This window comes from Peromyscus californicus, unplaced genomic scaffold, assembly GCF_007827085.1.
Source record: "Peromyscus californicus insignis strain IS unplaced genomic scaffold, ASM782708v3 Scaffold_17__1_contigs__length_78620276, whole genome shotgun sequence".
Lineage (NCBI taxonomy): Eukaryota > Metazoa > Chordata > Mammalia > Rodentia > Cricetidae > Peromyscus > Peromyscus californicus.
The window spans coordinates 26,136,009-26,152,653 of NW_026294469.1; the positions used below are offsets into that span (position 1 = coordinate 26,136,009).

Sequence of the window (16,645 nt, forward strand, 5' to 3'; positions counted from 1 at the left end):
CAGCCCTCGGAAGCCAACCACTTTCAGGGCAACACTAGACTGACTCTGCCCACCTGATGGCCTCGGATTGGAGTTTAGTTCTCTTACAATAATGTATGAATGTAACAAACACCACGCCTCCATCTCAGCTCTATTCAGACAATAAACACATCATGGGGCTGACATTCTAGTAGGAGCAGATCGACAGCAAACAAATAGGAATGTGTCAGCAGCACTTGGGAACGATGGAGGAACCCAGATCCCTCTAAGGAGAGGATGGTATGTTGAAGAATGCTCTGTGTATAACAGGGCTACCAGAGAAGGACTGCAGAGTAGACAAGATCCGTTCATGTGTGTGTCAGATGTGGGGGCTCAAACCTCGGACTTCTTGTGTGCAAAGCATGTGTTCTACCACAGAGCCACCACCCCCAGCCCTGAGCTTTGTTTCAAATAAAAAAAAACCATTCTGGCCAAGAGGCAAGGTGGAACTAGGAAGGCAGGAGGCCATCTCAGAGTCCAGGTCTGAGAGGACAGCGTGTGGGACTGGGTGACGAGAGTGACGTCGGTTGTATGCACATATACACTCAAAAAGTATAGCAGACAAGTTGTCAATGGATTGACCTTAGAACATGAGAGCAAAGGCAAAAACCATCTTGTTCTTTCCAGGAGTGATGGCAGCTTGCATGCACCGTACACAATTAAACCCTGAGTCTAGGACCTGACAACTGAACACACAGAAGCCCAGCCCCCCAAACTTCCTATACCCAAGTTCTAGTCTTTCTTGTGTGAGAAGGAGCAAGCATTAAAACAAAATAACTAGTCCTAGCTCATGGTGTATTCTCGGGCAAGTTATACAACCTGAGACTCAGTTTCCTCTTTTAGGAAAATGAGATAGCAATAGTACCCCCATCCTGGAGTTGTGGACAGTGAGGACAGTGTTCCTAAATATTCCTGACACGGAGACAGAGAGCTTAGAAAATTCCTATGTTAAACAAATTCCCAGTTACAGCAGGCAGACCAGGGCTGGGGAAATGGCTTCGTCAGTAAAGTGTTTAATAGGCAAACACAAGAGCCTTAGTTTGTATGCCCAGTGCCCATATACAAGCCAACACACTGGCATGTGTCTGTAATCCCAGACTCTTGGTAGCAGAGGAAGACACAGGAGAATTCCTGAAGCTCCTTGGCCTACTAGCCTAGCCGAACTGAGTTGATGAGCTCTGGGCCCAATGAGAGACTTGTCTCAAAAAGCAAGGTGAGCCGGGCGGTGGTGGTGCACGCCTTTAATCCCAGCACTTGGGAGGCAGAGCCAGGCGGATCTCTGTGAGTTCGAGGCCAGCCTGGGCTACCAAGTGAGTTCCAGGAAAGGCGCAAAGCTACACAGAGAACCTGTCTCGAAAAACCAAAAAAAAAAAAAAAAAGCAAGGCGAGCAAGCTAGGCATTAAAGGCTTACATGCCTTTAATCTCATCACTAAGGAGGCAGAGACAGGTAGATTTCTGAGTTCTAAGCCGGCTAGGGCTATGTAGTGAGGCTTTGTCTGGAAAAGAAAAGGGGGGGGGGAGGAATTAATAAATAATAAAGGAGAGCAGTCATGAGAGATACCCAAAGTCAACCTCTGACCTTCACACACACAAAAACAAAACCAACAAGCCAGGTGTGGTGGTGCAACCTTTACCCGTAGCACTCAGGAGGCAAAGACAGACAGATATGAGTTCAAGGCCAGCCTGGTCTACATAGAGTCCCAGGGTAGACAGCCAGGGCTCCATGGTGATACCCTGTTCAAAAAAAACATCAACAACAACAACAACAACAACCAAACAAACAAAACTAAGCAGACCATGGAGTAAGTGTTATCTTTATTTGGATCACAAAGTATAAATATGAACCAGGTTTTGGAAATATAGGTTGTAACAGTTCATAAATGGCACCAGAAACTTCCATGGGACCATAACAGCATTACAGTTTTGGTGAGACGGTATAGTTTTCTTACCCAAACCTTCCCTACCACCAACTTTCTCTGTAGCAATTGATAGGTAATCAATTGCCAAGAATAGTCAACTCCAGCGTTCTCTGCTCCTCCTCAGTCTTTCTCGTTACTAATACCTTCTCCAAACTGTCCTCTGCTCTACCAACCTCAGCACGGAGTAGCACCACAAGAACGGCAGGAGTAAGGGAAATGTCTTGGCACAGGGAGACTGGGAAAGGCTGATGGCAGAAAAGGGGCCGGGCAACTGCAGGCATGGTCGCCCAACGTCTTCTGAGATTTGGCAGGGAGAGGACACAGGTAAACACCAATATCTATTACACATTGACATCAGCACCTTGGGCTTTCAAAACACAGACAGTAGACAAAAATCACCTAGGCAAGACTGCAGTCCAACTCACAGAGTGGCTCTGCCCAAATCAATCCCTACACTCCGACCACACGCAACTCCCCCCGGGTACTCTGCTTCTGGGGTGTCTTCTGAAATGTAGACAGACAATAAATTACTACAGATGGGTTACAGAGCACGTGGGAGTGTGGCACTGAGCCAGAGGGTAGAGCTGCGAAGAGGTGGGCCAGGATATTGCCAAAGTAACAGTCTAGGCACTTGAAATATTATTGTTAGATTGTTAAAAACTAAATAAATTAACATACATAGAATAAAATAAATATATAATTTAAGAGGCATTTTACAAACAAATAACAAAAAAAAAATAGTTGTTATTTTTTCCCCTGTGGGTAGAAGTCCCAAAATTCAGAGTTCTTGGGCTTGTGGTACTTCACAGTTAGCTCATCAAATCCAGCGTGCTGGAGGGTCCAAACAGCAGATCCCTTGTGGCTACTTGAACACACAGCTTCTCAACTCTGTTGCTTTCTTCCAATCCATAAATCATTCTTCTTTCCTCCCTTTTTTTTTTTTTTTCAGTCAAAAGTCCTGGAGCATATGGGATCTAGCTGGCACTTTAATCCAGAAGCTAAGTGTTTAAACAAACCGGTGGGCTCGGTGGAGGGGAACCAGAGAGGCCTGGAGGGCTCTCCTGCTTCCACTGTGTTCTGATCTGGATCCCAGTGGGCATGTCTGTTTGGCACTTAGAGGCTCTGATACTTTTGCAGAGCAATTACGGGAGGCCCAGTCAGGGTAGCAACTGGGAATGAAGAAGTCTTCATGGCTGCTTGCGAAGTCTTTCCCCTCTGTAGAACTTGTAATGAACCACGGTCTCAGAGGTAGCCGTCCTCTGAAGATTCCTGGAGCACAAGAGGGAGGCACTGAAAATTGGGTCCAATCTTAGGAAAGGCAAAGAACATTCGGAAGGGGGGTTAAGGGTACTGCAACCCTGAAATCTAACTGGAGATGCCTCACCAAGACTCTGAAGACAATTCTGCATGGGAACTGACTCCACAGTAGTAACCTGACCTCTGCAACCCCTGGTAAAGGAATTCAGCACTCACTGAAACCTACCCAAGACCCACCCGTGCCTCGGCCTCTCTCTGCTGCCCAGGGCAAAGGATGGACCATTACCTTGAGCACAGGTCCTTCTCAGTGGGAATTAGTCATGCCCAACTTCACTTTCTCTTCATTTTCCACATCATAACCTCCTCGCCTATGGTACCTGAGGAAGACAAAGGGTTGTGAGGAGATGACAAAGTGCAGGTCCCACAGCCAGTCCTTGCAAGGAACTCCCATGACTCTGGTTCTTGGAAAAGCCCAGAGGGTATGGCAACTCACTAGTCTTTGGTCCAAATCCAGCTTCCCCAAAGGGATTCCTGTTTCTACCAGCCGAGTATTTAGATATTTATGTCTGTATATATATATGCATGTTTTTAGACACTGCACCTCATAACCCAGACTGGTCTAGTATTTTCTATGTAGCCCAGGCTGGCCTCATAGCTAGTACACACCTGTCTTGCCTGACTTTATTTATTTTAATGTTATTTGGTCCTCAAAACATCCTTATAGAATACAATCCCTGAAATATTATCATCAATAATATTATCCATGCATTTACTACCAAACTACACACCAATGCCAGGAGAGAAATGTTTAAGAGGTGTCTCCATGGGTGAGTCACCAGGCCACAGGGGTAGGAAGTGAACCCCACGAGGAACAGAGGAACAGAACCTGAATGGCCTGGCAATAGGTACTCTGGGCTCTACACACTGGCTCCATGCTGTGTCAGACAAAATAGTTTTTTGAAAATATACAGTAACAAGCCCAGGGGTATGAGAAAAGGCTCTAAGTCCTAGAAGGAGAAAGAAGTGAGCAATTTGCAGAACCAGCCTTCAAAGGCTCCAAACACTCACCTAAACATGAGAAGTCCCACTATGACAAGTAGACAGACAGATGACAATACCACAGCCACCACAGCCAAGACGGTAGTGTGGTCATACGTATATAAGGGATTCTCCACCGGTAGGGTCAGCCCATGACACCTCTCTCCATGGTAACCTGGGTGGCAGCTAGAATAACCAGAAGAAGATAGAGTTAATGGTGTAAGCGCCCTCTCTCCCCCTCTTCACCCCTACCCCAGAGTCCGCTTCAGGCAGGGAAAAAGTGAGGAGGAGTTGAAGTTCTCAGTTTAGATGTATTCCACATGGGTCTAATCTATTACCTCTGTGCTAAGGTGTTTTGCTTCAGCCACCAAAGAGGACTTGAGCATCAGGCTGATGGATGGAGCTGAGGGGGATTCAGTATCACTCCCTCTAGAGAGGCCCTTCTACATTCTGACCCAGAAATAAACCCAGCCTTGCCCATCAATGCATCCAGCATGCAGTCCCTCCCCACTGCTGCTCAGTCTATTAATAGGCCCTGTCCCCGTGCCAGGAATCATTTTTCTCATTTCCTTCACTTAACTCCTAGCTCCCAACCTGGGAGCTAAACTTCAGCCTTTGGCCTCCAAATGCTGGGCTCTCAGGCCTCCTTCAGCACAGGACAAAACAAACAAACCGAGATAACATCTTCCTGCCCAGCCACCCTGTCAGAGCATGAAAGAATGTTAGAAACAATCCCTTGGCTCTTCTCCCTCAAGAAACAAATCACGTGACAACTGCCTCTTGGAACACAAAGCATTTCCTTGAAGCTCTTAGGAAGACTGCTGAAGAAACACATTCACATCCCGTCCTTTGATGTAGGTGGGAGCCCCATGCTACAGAAAGGTGCCAGGGCCTCCCAAGGTCATGCAGCAGGGCAGCAGCATGGGCATAGACTCTAACTTGGTCCACTCACACTCCACAACTGCTCGTCCACCAGCTGGGGCAGGGGGTAGGCTTGCGAGCTTGGGGATATTAGGTCAGTAGCTGCTGAAGGAGGCACCAAGAACCCAGTGGCCCTCTACTCTGAACCCCACCTTCTTTGAAGGAGGTTGTGCACCTGGAGCCTCAGAGCCTGGATGTGTCCCTCCTTCCCGATGGCAGGGGCCTGGGAGGCTGCAAGAAGCAGAGATGTCCGCTCTGGCAGTGGCAGAGGGGTGGGGCTGGGTAGCACTGCATCCCTGTCCCTGTTTAGGACTACCTGTACCTATTCCTGGGTACGGAGCAGCATAAAGACAGGTCAGGTCCACAAAGGACAGAATAGCTACCTTACCTAGCCTCTTCAGCGTGTCTAACTCTTGAGTCAGAGTCAGGGAAAAATATATCCCTGCCCTGCCAGGACCCAAAGGAAGCTCCTGGGAGTATCCCTGGAAAATCATGTGTGCATAGAGATAAGGGGTCAAAGCGATTAAGTAATCGGTCAAGTCTCATAACTAGGAAGCAGCAAGGCCAAGATCAGAAGCCACTGCAATTCTGTCCACTCCGAGCAATGAGGGTAACGGAAGAAAACCTCTCTGGTAGGTCCTGAGCTGTCTGATCTGTTCTCTGGCCATACTGTTGTTAGTGTCTATTATACACAGCTTGAATTATAAATAGCAAGCAATAAAGGCCTGCCATGACCAAGCATTCTGCGCTAACTGCTTCGCAAGGATTATTTTACTTGATCTTTGGTGCTGGGGCCTGAACTCAGGGCCTTTGATTCACTGAACATTTAAGGTCAAACCACCTGTGAAGTAGAAGTTATCATCCCCATTTTGAAGCTGACGAAACCAAGGCTTAACCTCTGCTAAATAACATGCCAAAGCTACAGAGTTAGTGAGTAGCAGAGCCTGGATTTAACCAGCAGTCTGGATGAGTTCAGCAACTATACTATTCCAGGGGAGGGAAGCAGAAGCTGGATCTGCTCTGCACTTCCAAACCATCATCATTGAAACCCTACAGGTAGTTACTCAGATGATAGAAATAAAACTTGGCCTCAGAGTCCTGCAATTCAGTTACATAATCCCTCTAACACCTCTGTCCTGAGTCAAAAGGATAATAATGTAAATGTGCTAATATTACCCACTTCTCCCTCCCTTCAAAGCCTGGCTTCCCTAGGGAAGGAGGGGGGCTGAGTACATTCCACACGTCCCTGGATGCAGGGCAAGATCCTGTGTCTTGCCCCAAGCCAACACACACATCCATCACACTAGGACACGTTTCCCCTCCCCTTGTCTGGGACCCACTTCAGAACCTGCAGGACAACAGGAATTCCTTCTAGAGTCCAGAGATACTGTCTACACGATCTCATATATTTCCATATCTACTCCAGAGGTTGGAGGAAGCATCATTTGATAGAGGAGATCAGTCTAAATGAGTTCCAGACCGGTTCTGTTATTTCTAGCCAGGTGATCAGAGGTAATAAAAGCCTACCTCAGTGGAGCATCACCAAAAGCCCGGCCCCACTTCTGTGAGTTATTATACAATCAAACCCGAGGGTAAAGCCTGTATCTCAAGGAATGAGATGCTCAAGCCAGATGGGGTCAAGAGAAGGGAGCCTCTGCATGTGAGCAGTGTGCACAGTGAGGTTCCAGGCCTGTCTCTCTTCTAGTTCAGTCCTTCCCAATCCAACTACCCCTAGGTTTCCTCTAGCCACAGGAAACTTTGCAGCCAATTTCTGGGTCAGCAGCCAGTCAGAAGCCCAAGAAGACTGCTCTTTGAGGGAAACTTTTGGCGGGTGACACAAGGATTTTCCTGTTTGTGGTGGCTGTCAAAGGCTGATTTAGGAAGCCAGCTAGCCTCAAGTTCACCACAGGACACACCCTCAACTGGCAGTTTCTGGGTCTAAAGTAGAGGAGAAGCCACAAAAAGGGACACAGATGTAGGTGCACAGATGTCACATTGCCCCAAACCAGGACCTCTGTGTCAGAGAACCCAGACTATGAAGTGTGCCTAGGAATGTGACAGAAAGTCTTCTGGTCACTTGCTATGCTCTTAGACTAGTAAAATCCTAACGAGTGTTCTAGGACAACAGGTGCCCTCCATAAAATCCTGCTCAACTCCATAAGGACAGGGATAGAGGAGGAAAGCCAACACCCAGTGTGGCCTAGGAGCATGAAAAGCATACTGGGATAGGAGTGAGACCCTGTCCTCTTCCCATGAATTTATTTAGCTGTTGATCTCATGCAAATAACTTCCTACTCACTCACTGTGGTTTCCTCATTTTTTTTTAAGTAGCGAGAGAAAGTTCTGCGTTCCCCCCCAGCAGAGGGCTTTTGGAAATCCCAAAAGACCAGTTCTTTTCATCCCTTCAGACAGTGTACCGCACCAATAAATACTCATCATGCCTGTTGGGCTGAACTTGATTTAAATGTAAACAATGAAGATCTCGAAGAAATAATACCAATACGATTATTATCACTATTCCCAGATAGTGATAGTATCTCACGCACACTTCTTGGGTTCTCTGAGTTTAGGAGGTCAGGGGAGTCCTGCTTCTCGGCTGATCAATGAAAGAGCTGCACATCCATTTGCCGAAACACCCTGAGCCAGTGTGGCTAGACAGACTCCTGGCTCTCGTCCATCCTGACTACCCTCAGAGTCACTTTCTCCTCCCTGAGCTAATGATGCCATTTCACACGTTGAAGACAAACATTTCCTGTCCTGTCCCAGGACACCGGGAAGGAGCAGACAGAGATCCTTCCATTCTTAAACAAGTCTCTAATACACCAAGCTCCTGCCCAGGGTGTTACAGGAAGGGACACACTGACTGTGACAGTGGGAAGCAATGGGTCTGTCTGCCAACTGCTAAATACAGGACAGAGCTGCTGTGTATGATTAGACAGGACAAGGATGCTTTTAAAAGCCAAAGGACCCGACCCACGTCAGTCACAGGTGGAAGAGATGCCATACAGACAGATTTTTTGACAGGATGGGAGGCAGTGTACACACAATAGCATCCTGGACTGTCCAGGGTCTCCTAGGAAGGGTCATAGGGCTCCAAGAGTCTGTCTCTCTCGGCAGGGAAGAGAGCGGATGTTTGTAGCCTGATGTGGGGTGTTGGCCTCAGGCATAGCGGTTACATTATACCTGCCAGTGAGCATATCACCACCATCATCTCTGAGGGGTCCACCGTCATCTCTGAGGGGTTGCCACGGTGGCCACTATGAAAGGATAATAAACCCACTGGGTTTGGCCTATGAAAGGATAATAAACCCACACTCCTGACAGGGAATAGTGATGCTGCGGGCTGAGTTAGGTTCCACTGTTAATCTTGCACAAAGAAAATTGTTCTCCAACCCCCTATTCCATACAAGGTCAATATCCTCTATGTCTCCCATGTCCTTCTGTCCCTTGCCTGGGAGAAAAAGTAAAGAGGAGGACTTTCAACTCATTCTACACGATGGCCCCTCTCTGGACAGCCCTTCTATGCCTTAGAATCGATCCACGTCTGCTCACTCACATGCACACACCTGAGTACACACACCTGCACAGCATGTGACTTTAGGCACCTTATGTCAGCTGCTCTCTCCCAGGAACCCACTCCGCCATGTTTCCCATCAGCGTTTCTTTCCAGAGAAGGGTCCGAGGCCCGAATAAAAGACCTGCTTCACAAGTGTCAGCTCTCCTACATACATGCTCATTTATGGGTATGCAGGAGGAAATGTCCTGAAGGATTAAGGAGCGTCACAAACCCATGCCACAGGAAATTGCATCCTCTTTGGTGGTGGTGGCGGCGGGGGACTTCCGCTGACTAAAAATATGTCCCTTCCTTTGAACTTCCTCCCAGAGGTTGAAAAGAAACTGGGTGAAATTATGAATTCAAGGAACAGCGACAAAGAACATGTGGCTGAGAGTGTGATAATGGGATTCTTTCTGGGATGGGCCACTTACTTGCATGATGGAGCCCGGAGATCCTTCAGGTATTTACATTCCCCATGGATGCAGAAGTCCTTATACTTCCTAAGACACGGGTCTCTCTTCTTTCCTAATCCCTTGCCCTTCTTCTTTTTTTTTCCATTCTTTTCTTTGCTTGGCGTGGCTAGAGCTTGTGGTTTGGTGGAGAAAGCAACTGCAGGAAAAAGGTACCCAGTTAAGACTCTGTCCTTTGGGGAAAAATATCTGCAGCTCTAAGCCAGGCTGATCTCAAACTCCCCGTTCCATCCACCCCAGTGTCTAAAACATGGAATTCTAGGTGGGCACCCCACAGCTGAGATAAGGATGCACACACTCTTTGACCCCCACCTGGAGTCAGAGGCCTGGGAAAGCTCTTCAAGAACTACCAGAAAGAGGAAGCTTTAGGAGGAAATAGAAGTTGGTGGGGTTCCAAGGAAGAAGAGCCTCATTCTAAGAAAGCCAGAGAAACTACAGCCCACTGAGAAAAGCTACCAGCCTTGCACTCGAGTTCTGCCCACTTTCTGCCCCCATCTGTGACTCCCCCACGTCGACATGATTCTATTTTAGCCTTCAGTCAGCCTCATTTCCTGATACCGTTCTCAGTGACCCACTTGCAGGAAGGATAGTGTCACAGACAAAAATTGCTTTGGGAGAAGGAACTTGGCTGTTTTGGGGTGGGAAGCTTCTACAATAAGAGTGTCTATAGCTTTCGGACCTCCTCTGGAGTTCCCACTGGTATCAGGGAACATGTTTGGTGCAGAACCTAGCTCTGAAACAGCAAATGGGCTATCCCTGATTTTAAAGACCTTACTTTTTTGAGTTTGCACAAAACATCTGCCCCACCCCATGCCCTTTAACAATGTATGCACTTTCTCAAATAGCCGTTTAGATTTATCCTCAAGCATCCTATTCACACCTGGGATAGGGAGGGGGTTACAATACATACAAGGAACTATCCAGAAGGAACTAGACTATGACATCTCTCTTCTTTGCAGGCTGCAGATACTGGAGGGAGGGGAGGGGGGAGGACGGCTTCATATCCACCTGGGACTGGCCATTAGCCCAGGAGTCTGATGCCAGCCTCTCCCATCCCTGAATGCAATAGTTTAAAAGGTGCTTACTGTCCGTAGCTGCAGCCTGTATCTGGCAGAAAGGTGAAAACGATAGGTTAGACTAGGGACATAGGATCCTCAAGACAAATGAGACTTCAACAATGCCAAGGCACTCTCAAGATGAAAACCGTAGGATCCCCAAAAGGCAGGGACCTGCCCCAGGGCAGTGCAGGATTGGGATTGGAACTGTGGTCGCTGGTCCTGTTCCTGGCTTCTTCAGAGTTCAGAAGGTGATGCAGGTGGCCAGAGGAAGCAGGAGAGGACCAAAGCGATCAGAGAGAGAGAATAAGAAGATTGACAAGTTAGGCTCCTGCTGAGGAGAGGGAGCAGTGAGTCAGGTTGGCAGAGGTATGAGGAGCAGCCATGTGGGTGGGGGGTGAGTCACTTCCCAGCCCAGCCCTACCCAGCCTAAGAGAGAGCCAGGAGAATCCAGACTGTTCAGGACATGGGTGACCCCAAGGGTCCACTGTAGAGAAGGAAAAGTGTGGGACCCCAGCCTCAGTTTTGGAGCAGACTCTTGACTTATGCAAAGCAGAGCAAGCACCTCAGGAAAGCCTTGGGTGAGGAGGGAGCAGGCAGGCTGAGCAGCAGGTGGGGCTGAACAGGTGTGCCTCCTTCCAACCAAATATAGTCATTCCCGGGTCATGGGGCTTAGTGCTGGCTCCACCTCTGAGAATCACTGCAAGTGGCTAGAGGCGGGGAGGCCATCAGGTTCTGGACTCTGCCCAGTCCCTGCGTTCAGCCACAGATACAGGTTATAGGATCACACGTAACTCTTTCCTCTAGGAGTCTCCTTAGAGATTCCAGTGGGCAGGAAGTCTACAAGTTTCAGATGCACAGCATTTCAAAACAGCCTCCTAGAGACCCAGCACTCACCATTCATTGCCAGCTGCAGGGGCGCTAACCTCATCTACCAAAGCCAAGAGCTCCTCACCGCCCCCTCTCCCTAACCTGGAGATAGAAGGAGACTAACACTGCACTTTCGATGCTCCCATCTGTCATCTCTCTTTATATACAATCACCACACATACACGAGATAGGACAGCAGCTCCCCACCCCCGGCCCTATGCACAGATACTCTAGAGAAAGCACCGGGCAGTGGTTAGCACATCCTTAATCCCAGCACCCGGGAGGCAGAGGCAGGCAGATCTCTGTGAGTCTGAGGTCAGCCTGGTCTACAGAGGGAGTTCCAGGGCAGCCAGGGCTACACAGAGAAACCCTGTCTTAACCCCTTCCCCCCAAAAAAAGAAACAACTCTAGAGAAAGCATCTCAGCCATGCTTTCCTATCATCTAGCCTACCTTGGAGGACAATCTGCCTCTTTCATTTTGCTCCAAAGTATACAGAAGAATCCACACCAGGTGAGACCAAAGATAAGAATGATAGCATTATTTGCAGAACCCCCCCAACTATAATCAGGCCATCAGCTTTTCCTTGAAGTCTTCCATAAACATCCCCTCAGGGGATGGGGTGGGGGCAACAGCATAAATCTCAGGCCTGTGTATTCTTCAGCTCCCGAACAGCATCTAAGGTTAGGCGTCCCCCTTACCCACCTCTGAAAAGGTTAGGATCTGTCTCTTCCAAGTCCTGGACTTCCTGAGTACGACCATCTCCCGTGGGTAGCAGCTGGTTTGTGGATCCAGTGGGAGAGTCTGGGTTTCTGGTTGCTGCCGCCAGACCTCTCCGAAGGCGCTCCAGACTCTCACCGGTCACCAACGCGGACAACACTGGGCAAGAGAGGAGGCCACATCAGACCCATCGCCTACACCCCACGCCACCACGCCATCGGGGTCCACGCCCGCCCTCCAGGGCGCACTGGCCCCACCAAGTGGCCCGCTCCGGGGTAGGGTGGGGGGAGGCACCGCATCGACCTTCCCACGTGTCCCCTGCACGGCGCCCCCACCCCACCCCCGACCTCGGAGACATGAGCTGCCCTCTTACCTGCGGCCAGAAAGAGCTTCAGCACCACCGACGGCAGCAGCTTCATGGTCCCGAGCCTGGCGGAGACGGCGAGGCAGTGATCACTTTGAATGCAGCGGCCGCTGGACCGCTGCACCGGGGCCAGGCGGCGGAGGACAGCGAGATTCCACCAGGCAAGGTCTGCTGCCCGTTTCTGGGTGCGATCCTGCCGAGGAGCTCTGCGGCCGCGGTACGTCTGTCTGTTCGGAGTCGGTCAGTGCGTCCGCCCAGCCCCTGCACGTCCGTCAGGCCGACCAGTAGCGTGTGGCATGAAGCTCCCAGGGCCGACTGAGCGCTCGCAGCGCGCGGCCGGGAATAAGGCTCCTGGAAAAAGAGTGGGAGCCCCGCCCCGCCCGGCACCGCCCCCTCCCCTCCCCCTCCCGCGCCGGGAAGCCTGCCCGGGGAGGCGCCGGCAGCGCTGCCCCGGACTAGGCAGTCGGTCGGTCGCGGAGGGAGGACCCGGAGGCGCTCACATTTTTGGGACCAGGCCAGAGCAGAGCAACCGTGGCCGGAGTGTGGGTGTAGGGCGAATGACCAGCAGGTGGTGAAGACCGGATCCTACCTTTCCTCCAACGCCGGTCCCGCGGCAGCCTAGTGAAAGCTGAGCTGAGAGCCGTTCCAGGCCTGCGTCCCTGCATCTTTGACAAGTCCCCGTTCCACACTAGGTATCTGCACTCAGAAGCCTACCGACACAGCAAGCAGTAACTAATATTTCGTTTATCGTTTAAAAATTAGATACACGAATGCCAGCTAGTCTCCGGAGGGCAGAGTGACCAGACCTGAAGTTGTAGTCTGTTGATGCCAATCCAGCAACAGCAAAGGAAGTTAGGAGTGGCTTCCACTGCTTTCCCCCAGGGGACATAGTCTACTTTAGCATTTCTGAGCTATGCAACATAATTCCCAGGCGTTTGCAGTCAGAGAGACACAGATTATGGGACAAGCCTCATACTCTTCCTTGGGTATTAAGACCACCCTCTCAAACATGAGCTCTCCTCTCAAAGGACCCAACCAGCTAACCAAGATGAGTATGTGCGACCCGTGCCAGACTGATGTTTCTCTTCCAACTGGTGTATTTTTACGGGGAAGGGGTCGTCTGGAGTCAATGTCCTGACTCAAATAATGACTCCCTCAGTAAGTATTTCGGCTCCCAGGGACGTGCTGGGTAGGGAGTTTGACACAGGGCTGGGTTGGCATTCAGAGTCCTCAGTTGTGCCAGACAGAGCACTTGCCTGATTCAGCCATGTGTAGGGATAAAAACAGGCCTACTATTTATACACTGTCTATCCCACTCTTTCTCCCTACCCCACCCCCACATTGCAGGGGTCAATCTGGCTCGCCCCTTCTTAATTTTTCTCCATACATTCCCAGGCCTAGGTTTCCACAGTGCACTACCGTGTCTACAGACTTAGATTGCTACTTACTGTGTGACCGTGGACAAGATAACTGACTTTATATGTTTGGAAGGAGGCTAATTTGTTTTATTTTATGTGTATGGGTGTTTGCCTGCATATAGGTCTGTGTACAACACGCCTGCCTGGTCCCCACAGAGGTCAGACGAGGGCATCAGATTCCCCAGGACTAGAGTTACAGATGGTTGTGAACCCCTGTGTGGACATAGGGAATCAAACCTGGGTTCTCTGGAGGAACAGCCAGTGTTCTTAACTGCTGGCCATGTCTCTAGACCCTAAGATAATTGATTTACTGAGCCTCAGTTTCTACATATCCTGAGTGGGAATAACAGTAGTAATATTAACAATGTCTACTTTGTAGAGAGCTTTCCGAGGATCGAGTGAGGGGATAAATATAAAGCAGAAAGTATACTGATGGGTACAAGCTCCTGATAAATGTGACCTATTATTGCTGTTGTTGTCATCACCGGACATTCAACCTTGATTACTCCTTTTCCTCGGGACCCTTTTGCCTCCCTTCCCTGGACACCCAGTCTGGCCAGGTGTCAGGATCCATGTGCAGACAAATGGGTTTCAGACGGAAGCTAACTTGTCACCTATTTGGCCCAAAGCCACCTTGGTGTTCGTCTGGGTACGCAGTATCGGGCCTAGGACCTCAGCAGATGGCCACCACCCCAGCCACACCTTCATCTGCACCAGCAGGTGTTTGATCACCTTAAAACCAAGCCATCTAGGGGTCAGGGTTCTCCCCAGGGAAGGGTGGAGGGAGAGACTTCCTGACACATGACCAAATCACTCCCCTTTCCCCCTCCCGACATTCACACCCTGCTCTCCTGTCCTAGCCTGCTTCTTCCTTCCTCCGCTAGGTCCTTCCGCCTCACCCCCACGTCAGCTCAGCTTCACTGGGGCAACTCCAGGCTTTCATCACACTCAGGAGCCTCACCCTATCCAGGTCTGTGTGTCAGGTTTTACGAGGAAGGGCCTGGAGAAAAGAAGACAAAAAACCTGAACTGGACTTGGGATAGTCACTTCCCTTCCCAGAACTACAGATAGCCTGGGACCAAAACACTGAGCAAAATAAAACAAAATTACAGGATGGGAATGCAACTCAGTGGCAGAGAGTTTGTCTAGCATGTGCAAAGCCCTGGGTTTGATCTTCAGCTCCTCAAAAGTGGCAAAAAAGAAAAACCTCCTCCACCACCACCACCAAAAGCAAAGCCCTGTGATCTGGGCTCCTGTAAGATGGAGGGAAGAGGATCAGGAGTTCAAGGTCATCCTCCTCTATACATTGAATTTTAGTCCAATCTGGACTACATGAGGATTAGTCTCAAAACCAAAACATCTCAATCATAACTCGTCCTGGGGTAGCCTCATTAGCTGGCTTATTCCATAAGCATTCACAAAACACTTTTCAGATGCCAGGGAGATGCTAAGATGGGAGTTCAAATGATGTGCTAGAAGAGGATGTGTTCTGGTGCCTGCACTCACACCTTAGGTTTGATGATGGATTAACAAAGCCTTATCTGAAAAGGTGATGGGTAAACTGAGGCCTTGGGTGAGAAGAAGAAAACAGACGTGATTATTGTTGACCGAACATTCCAAGTCTCATCAATAGTGCCAAGAACAGGATGTAGAAACAAGCTTGAAGCATTCAGAGAGGAGCACACAAACCAGAAAGGTAGTGATGTGAAATCCCAGTGGGACAAAGGCTAGGGCAGAGAACGGAGGACACGAAGATGTCAGGGTAGACGGTGAGTTTTACTCCCCATCATTGTGAGAATCCAATGAGATGGGAATGGAAAAGCAGAGTTATGCAAGAATGTTCCATGTTCTTTTTGCCTCCTGCAGGTCCCTCTCCCTGCTTTGGTGGTCAAGGGCCAGAGTCCGATGGGCAAGTCTGCTTTCTTGAACTCTTTGTTGAGCAGGAGCAAACTGAGGCTTGGGGACTGACCAGCCTTTTGCTACTAATGAGTCAATAGGGAACTAATCTAGAGCAGAACCCATGGCATCCTGTTTCCCAGCCCAGGCTGGGTTCCCAGGCAGCTAGAAAGGCAGGCTCCTTGGGACTCTGAGTGCTGCTGACTCACTGCTAAAGCACTGAGTTCTTGATTTGAGTACCCTTGCATGCCAGTGTGGAGGCGCTGGGAGAAAAGGAGCCACAAGAAACTGGAGTGGGGTGGCGTGAGGGGTGCTCTTGGAGAGGGACCACTCATGATCCCTTCCCCTCTGCGCCTGGTACATATATCTTGCAGGTGGGTTCCCTTAGACCTGACAGTGCATCAGAATCACCAGGGACTATACTGAAGATGAAAAGGCCCAGCCAGAAGCGGTGGCACACACCTTTAGTCCCAACACTTGGGAGGCAGAGGCAGGTGGATCTGAGTTCAAGGCCAGCCTGGTCTACAGAGAGAGTTCCAAGACAGCCAGGGCTACACAGAAAAACCCTGTCTTGAAAAACAAAACAAAACAAAGAAGGCCTAGACTCATGGTTGGGGATGTAGCTCATTGGACGAACACATGCCTAGCACGTACAAGGCCCTGCACTATAAAAACAACCAACTAAACAAACAAACAAACAAACAAAAAGGTTATGTAAAGCCAGACATGGTGGTTCATACCTATAATCTCAGCACTTGAGACCAAGACAGCAATATCAAGATTGGAATTGGAACCTCTGAGGCAGGGGCAGAGGAAATTTGAGTAGAGATACACATCCATGTGCTCAATGCTTGGCTTGTGTTCTCTTATTCATCCTCCAACATCAGATATGCTAGAAACATCACCCCCATTTGACAGGATTAGAGCTCAAAGATGTGTGTAACAGCCCAAGGTCACCCAGCTAGAACTGCTATGGCTGACCACTGTGCAGCCCTCTCTTTGATTTGGGCTTCTAGCTTCAGTTTAACAGCATCCGAGCCAGTGATGAGAAGGCAGCAGCTTCCCCTCTGCCTGTGCAGACAATGCCACCGTCAGTTTCCCTGAGGGAGTCCTGGGGTGTGCTGACCACAGTCACTGCCTCACT

At 49.6% G+C, this 16,645-nt stretch overlaps 2 protein-coding genes across 2 annotated transcripts in view; one reads left to right on the forward strand and one right to left on the reverse strand.

The window, feature by feature from the left end:
• Positions 1–1,817: 1,817 nt before the first annotated feature.
• On the reverse strand, positions 1,818–12,306 carry Hbegf (heparin binding EGF like growth factor). The gene is made up of 6 exons (XM_052741930.1): positions 12,197–12,306; positions 11,809–11,982; positions 9,142–9,319; positions 4,264–4,419; positions 3,482–3,572; positions 1,818–3,207 (listed from the first exon to the last, which is right to left on the reverse strand). Exons 1-5 carry the CDS (start codon positions 12,240–12,242, stop codon positions 3,500–3,502), a joined length of 627 nt encoding a protein of 208 aa, XP_052597890.1. The 5' UTR covers positions 12,243–12,306; the 3' UTR covers positions 1,818–3,207; positions 3,482–3,499.
• Positions 12,307–12,904: 598 nt separating this feature from the next.
• Slc4a9 (solute carrier family 4 member 9) overlaps positions 12,905–16,645 on the forward strand; it is a 33,690-nt gene continuing 29,949 nt past the window's right edge. Inside the window, exon 1 of the mRNA XM_052741924.1 lies at positions 12,905–13,345. The gene's annotated coding sequence lies outside the window, so the exon portion shown is untranslated. The remainder of the gene's footprint in view (positions 13,346–16,645) is intronic.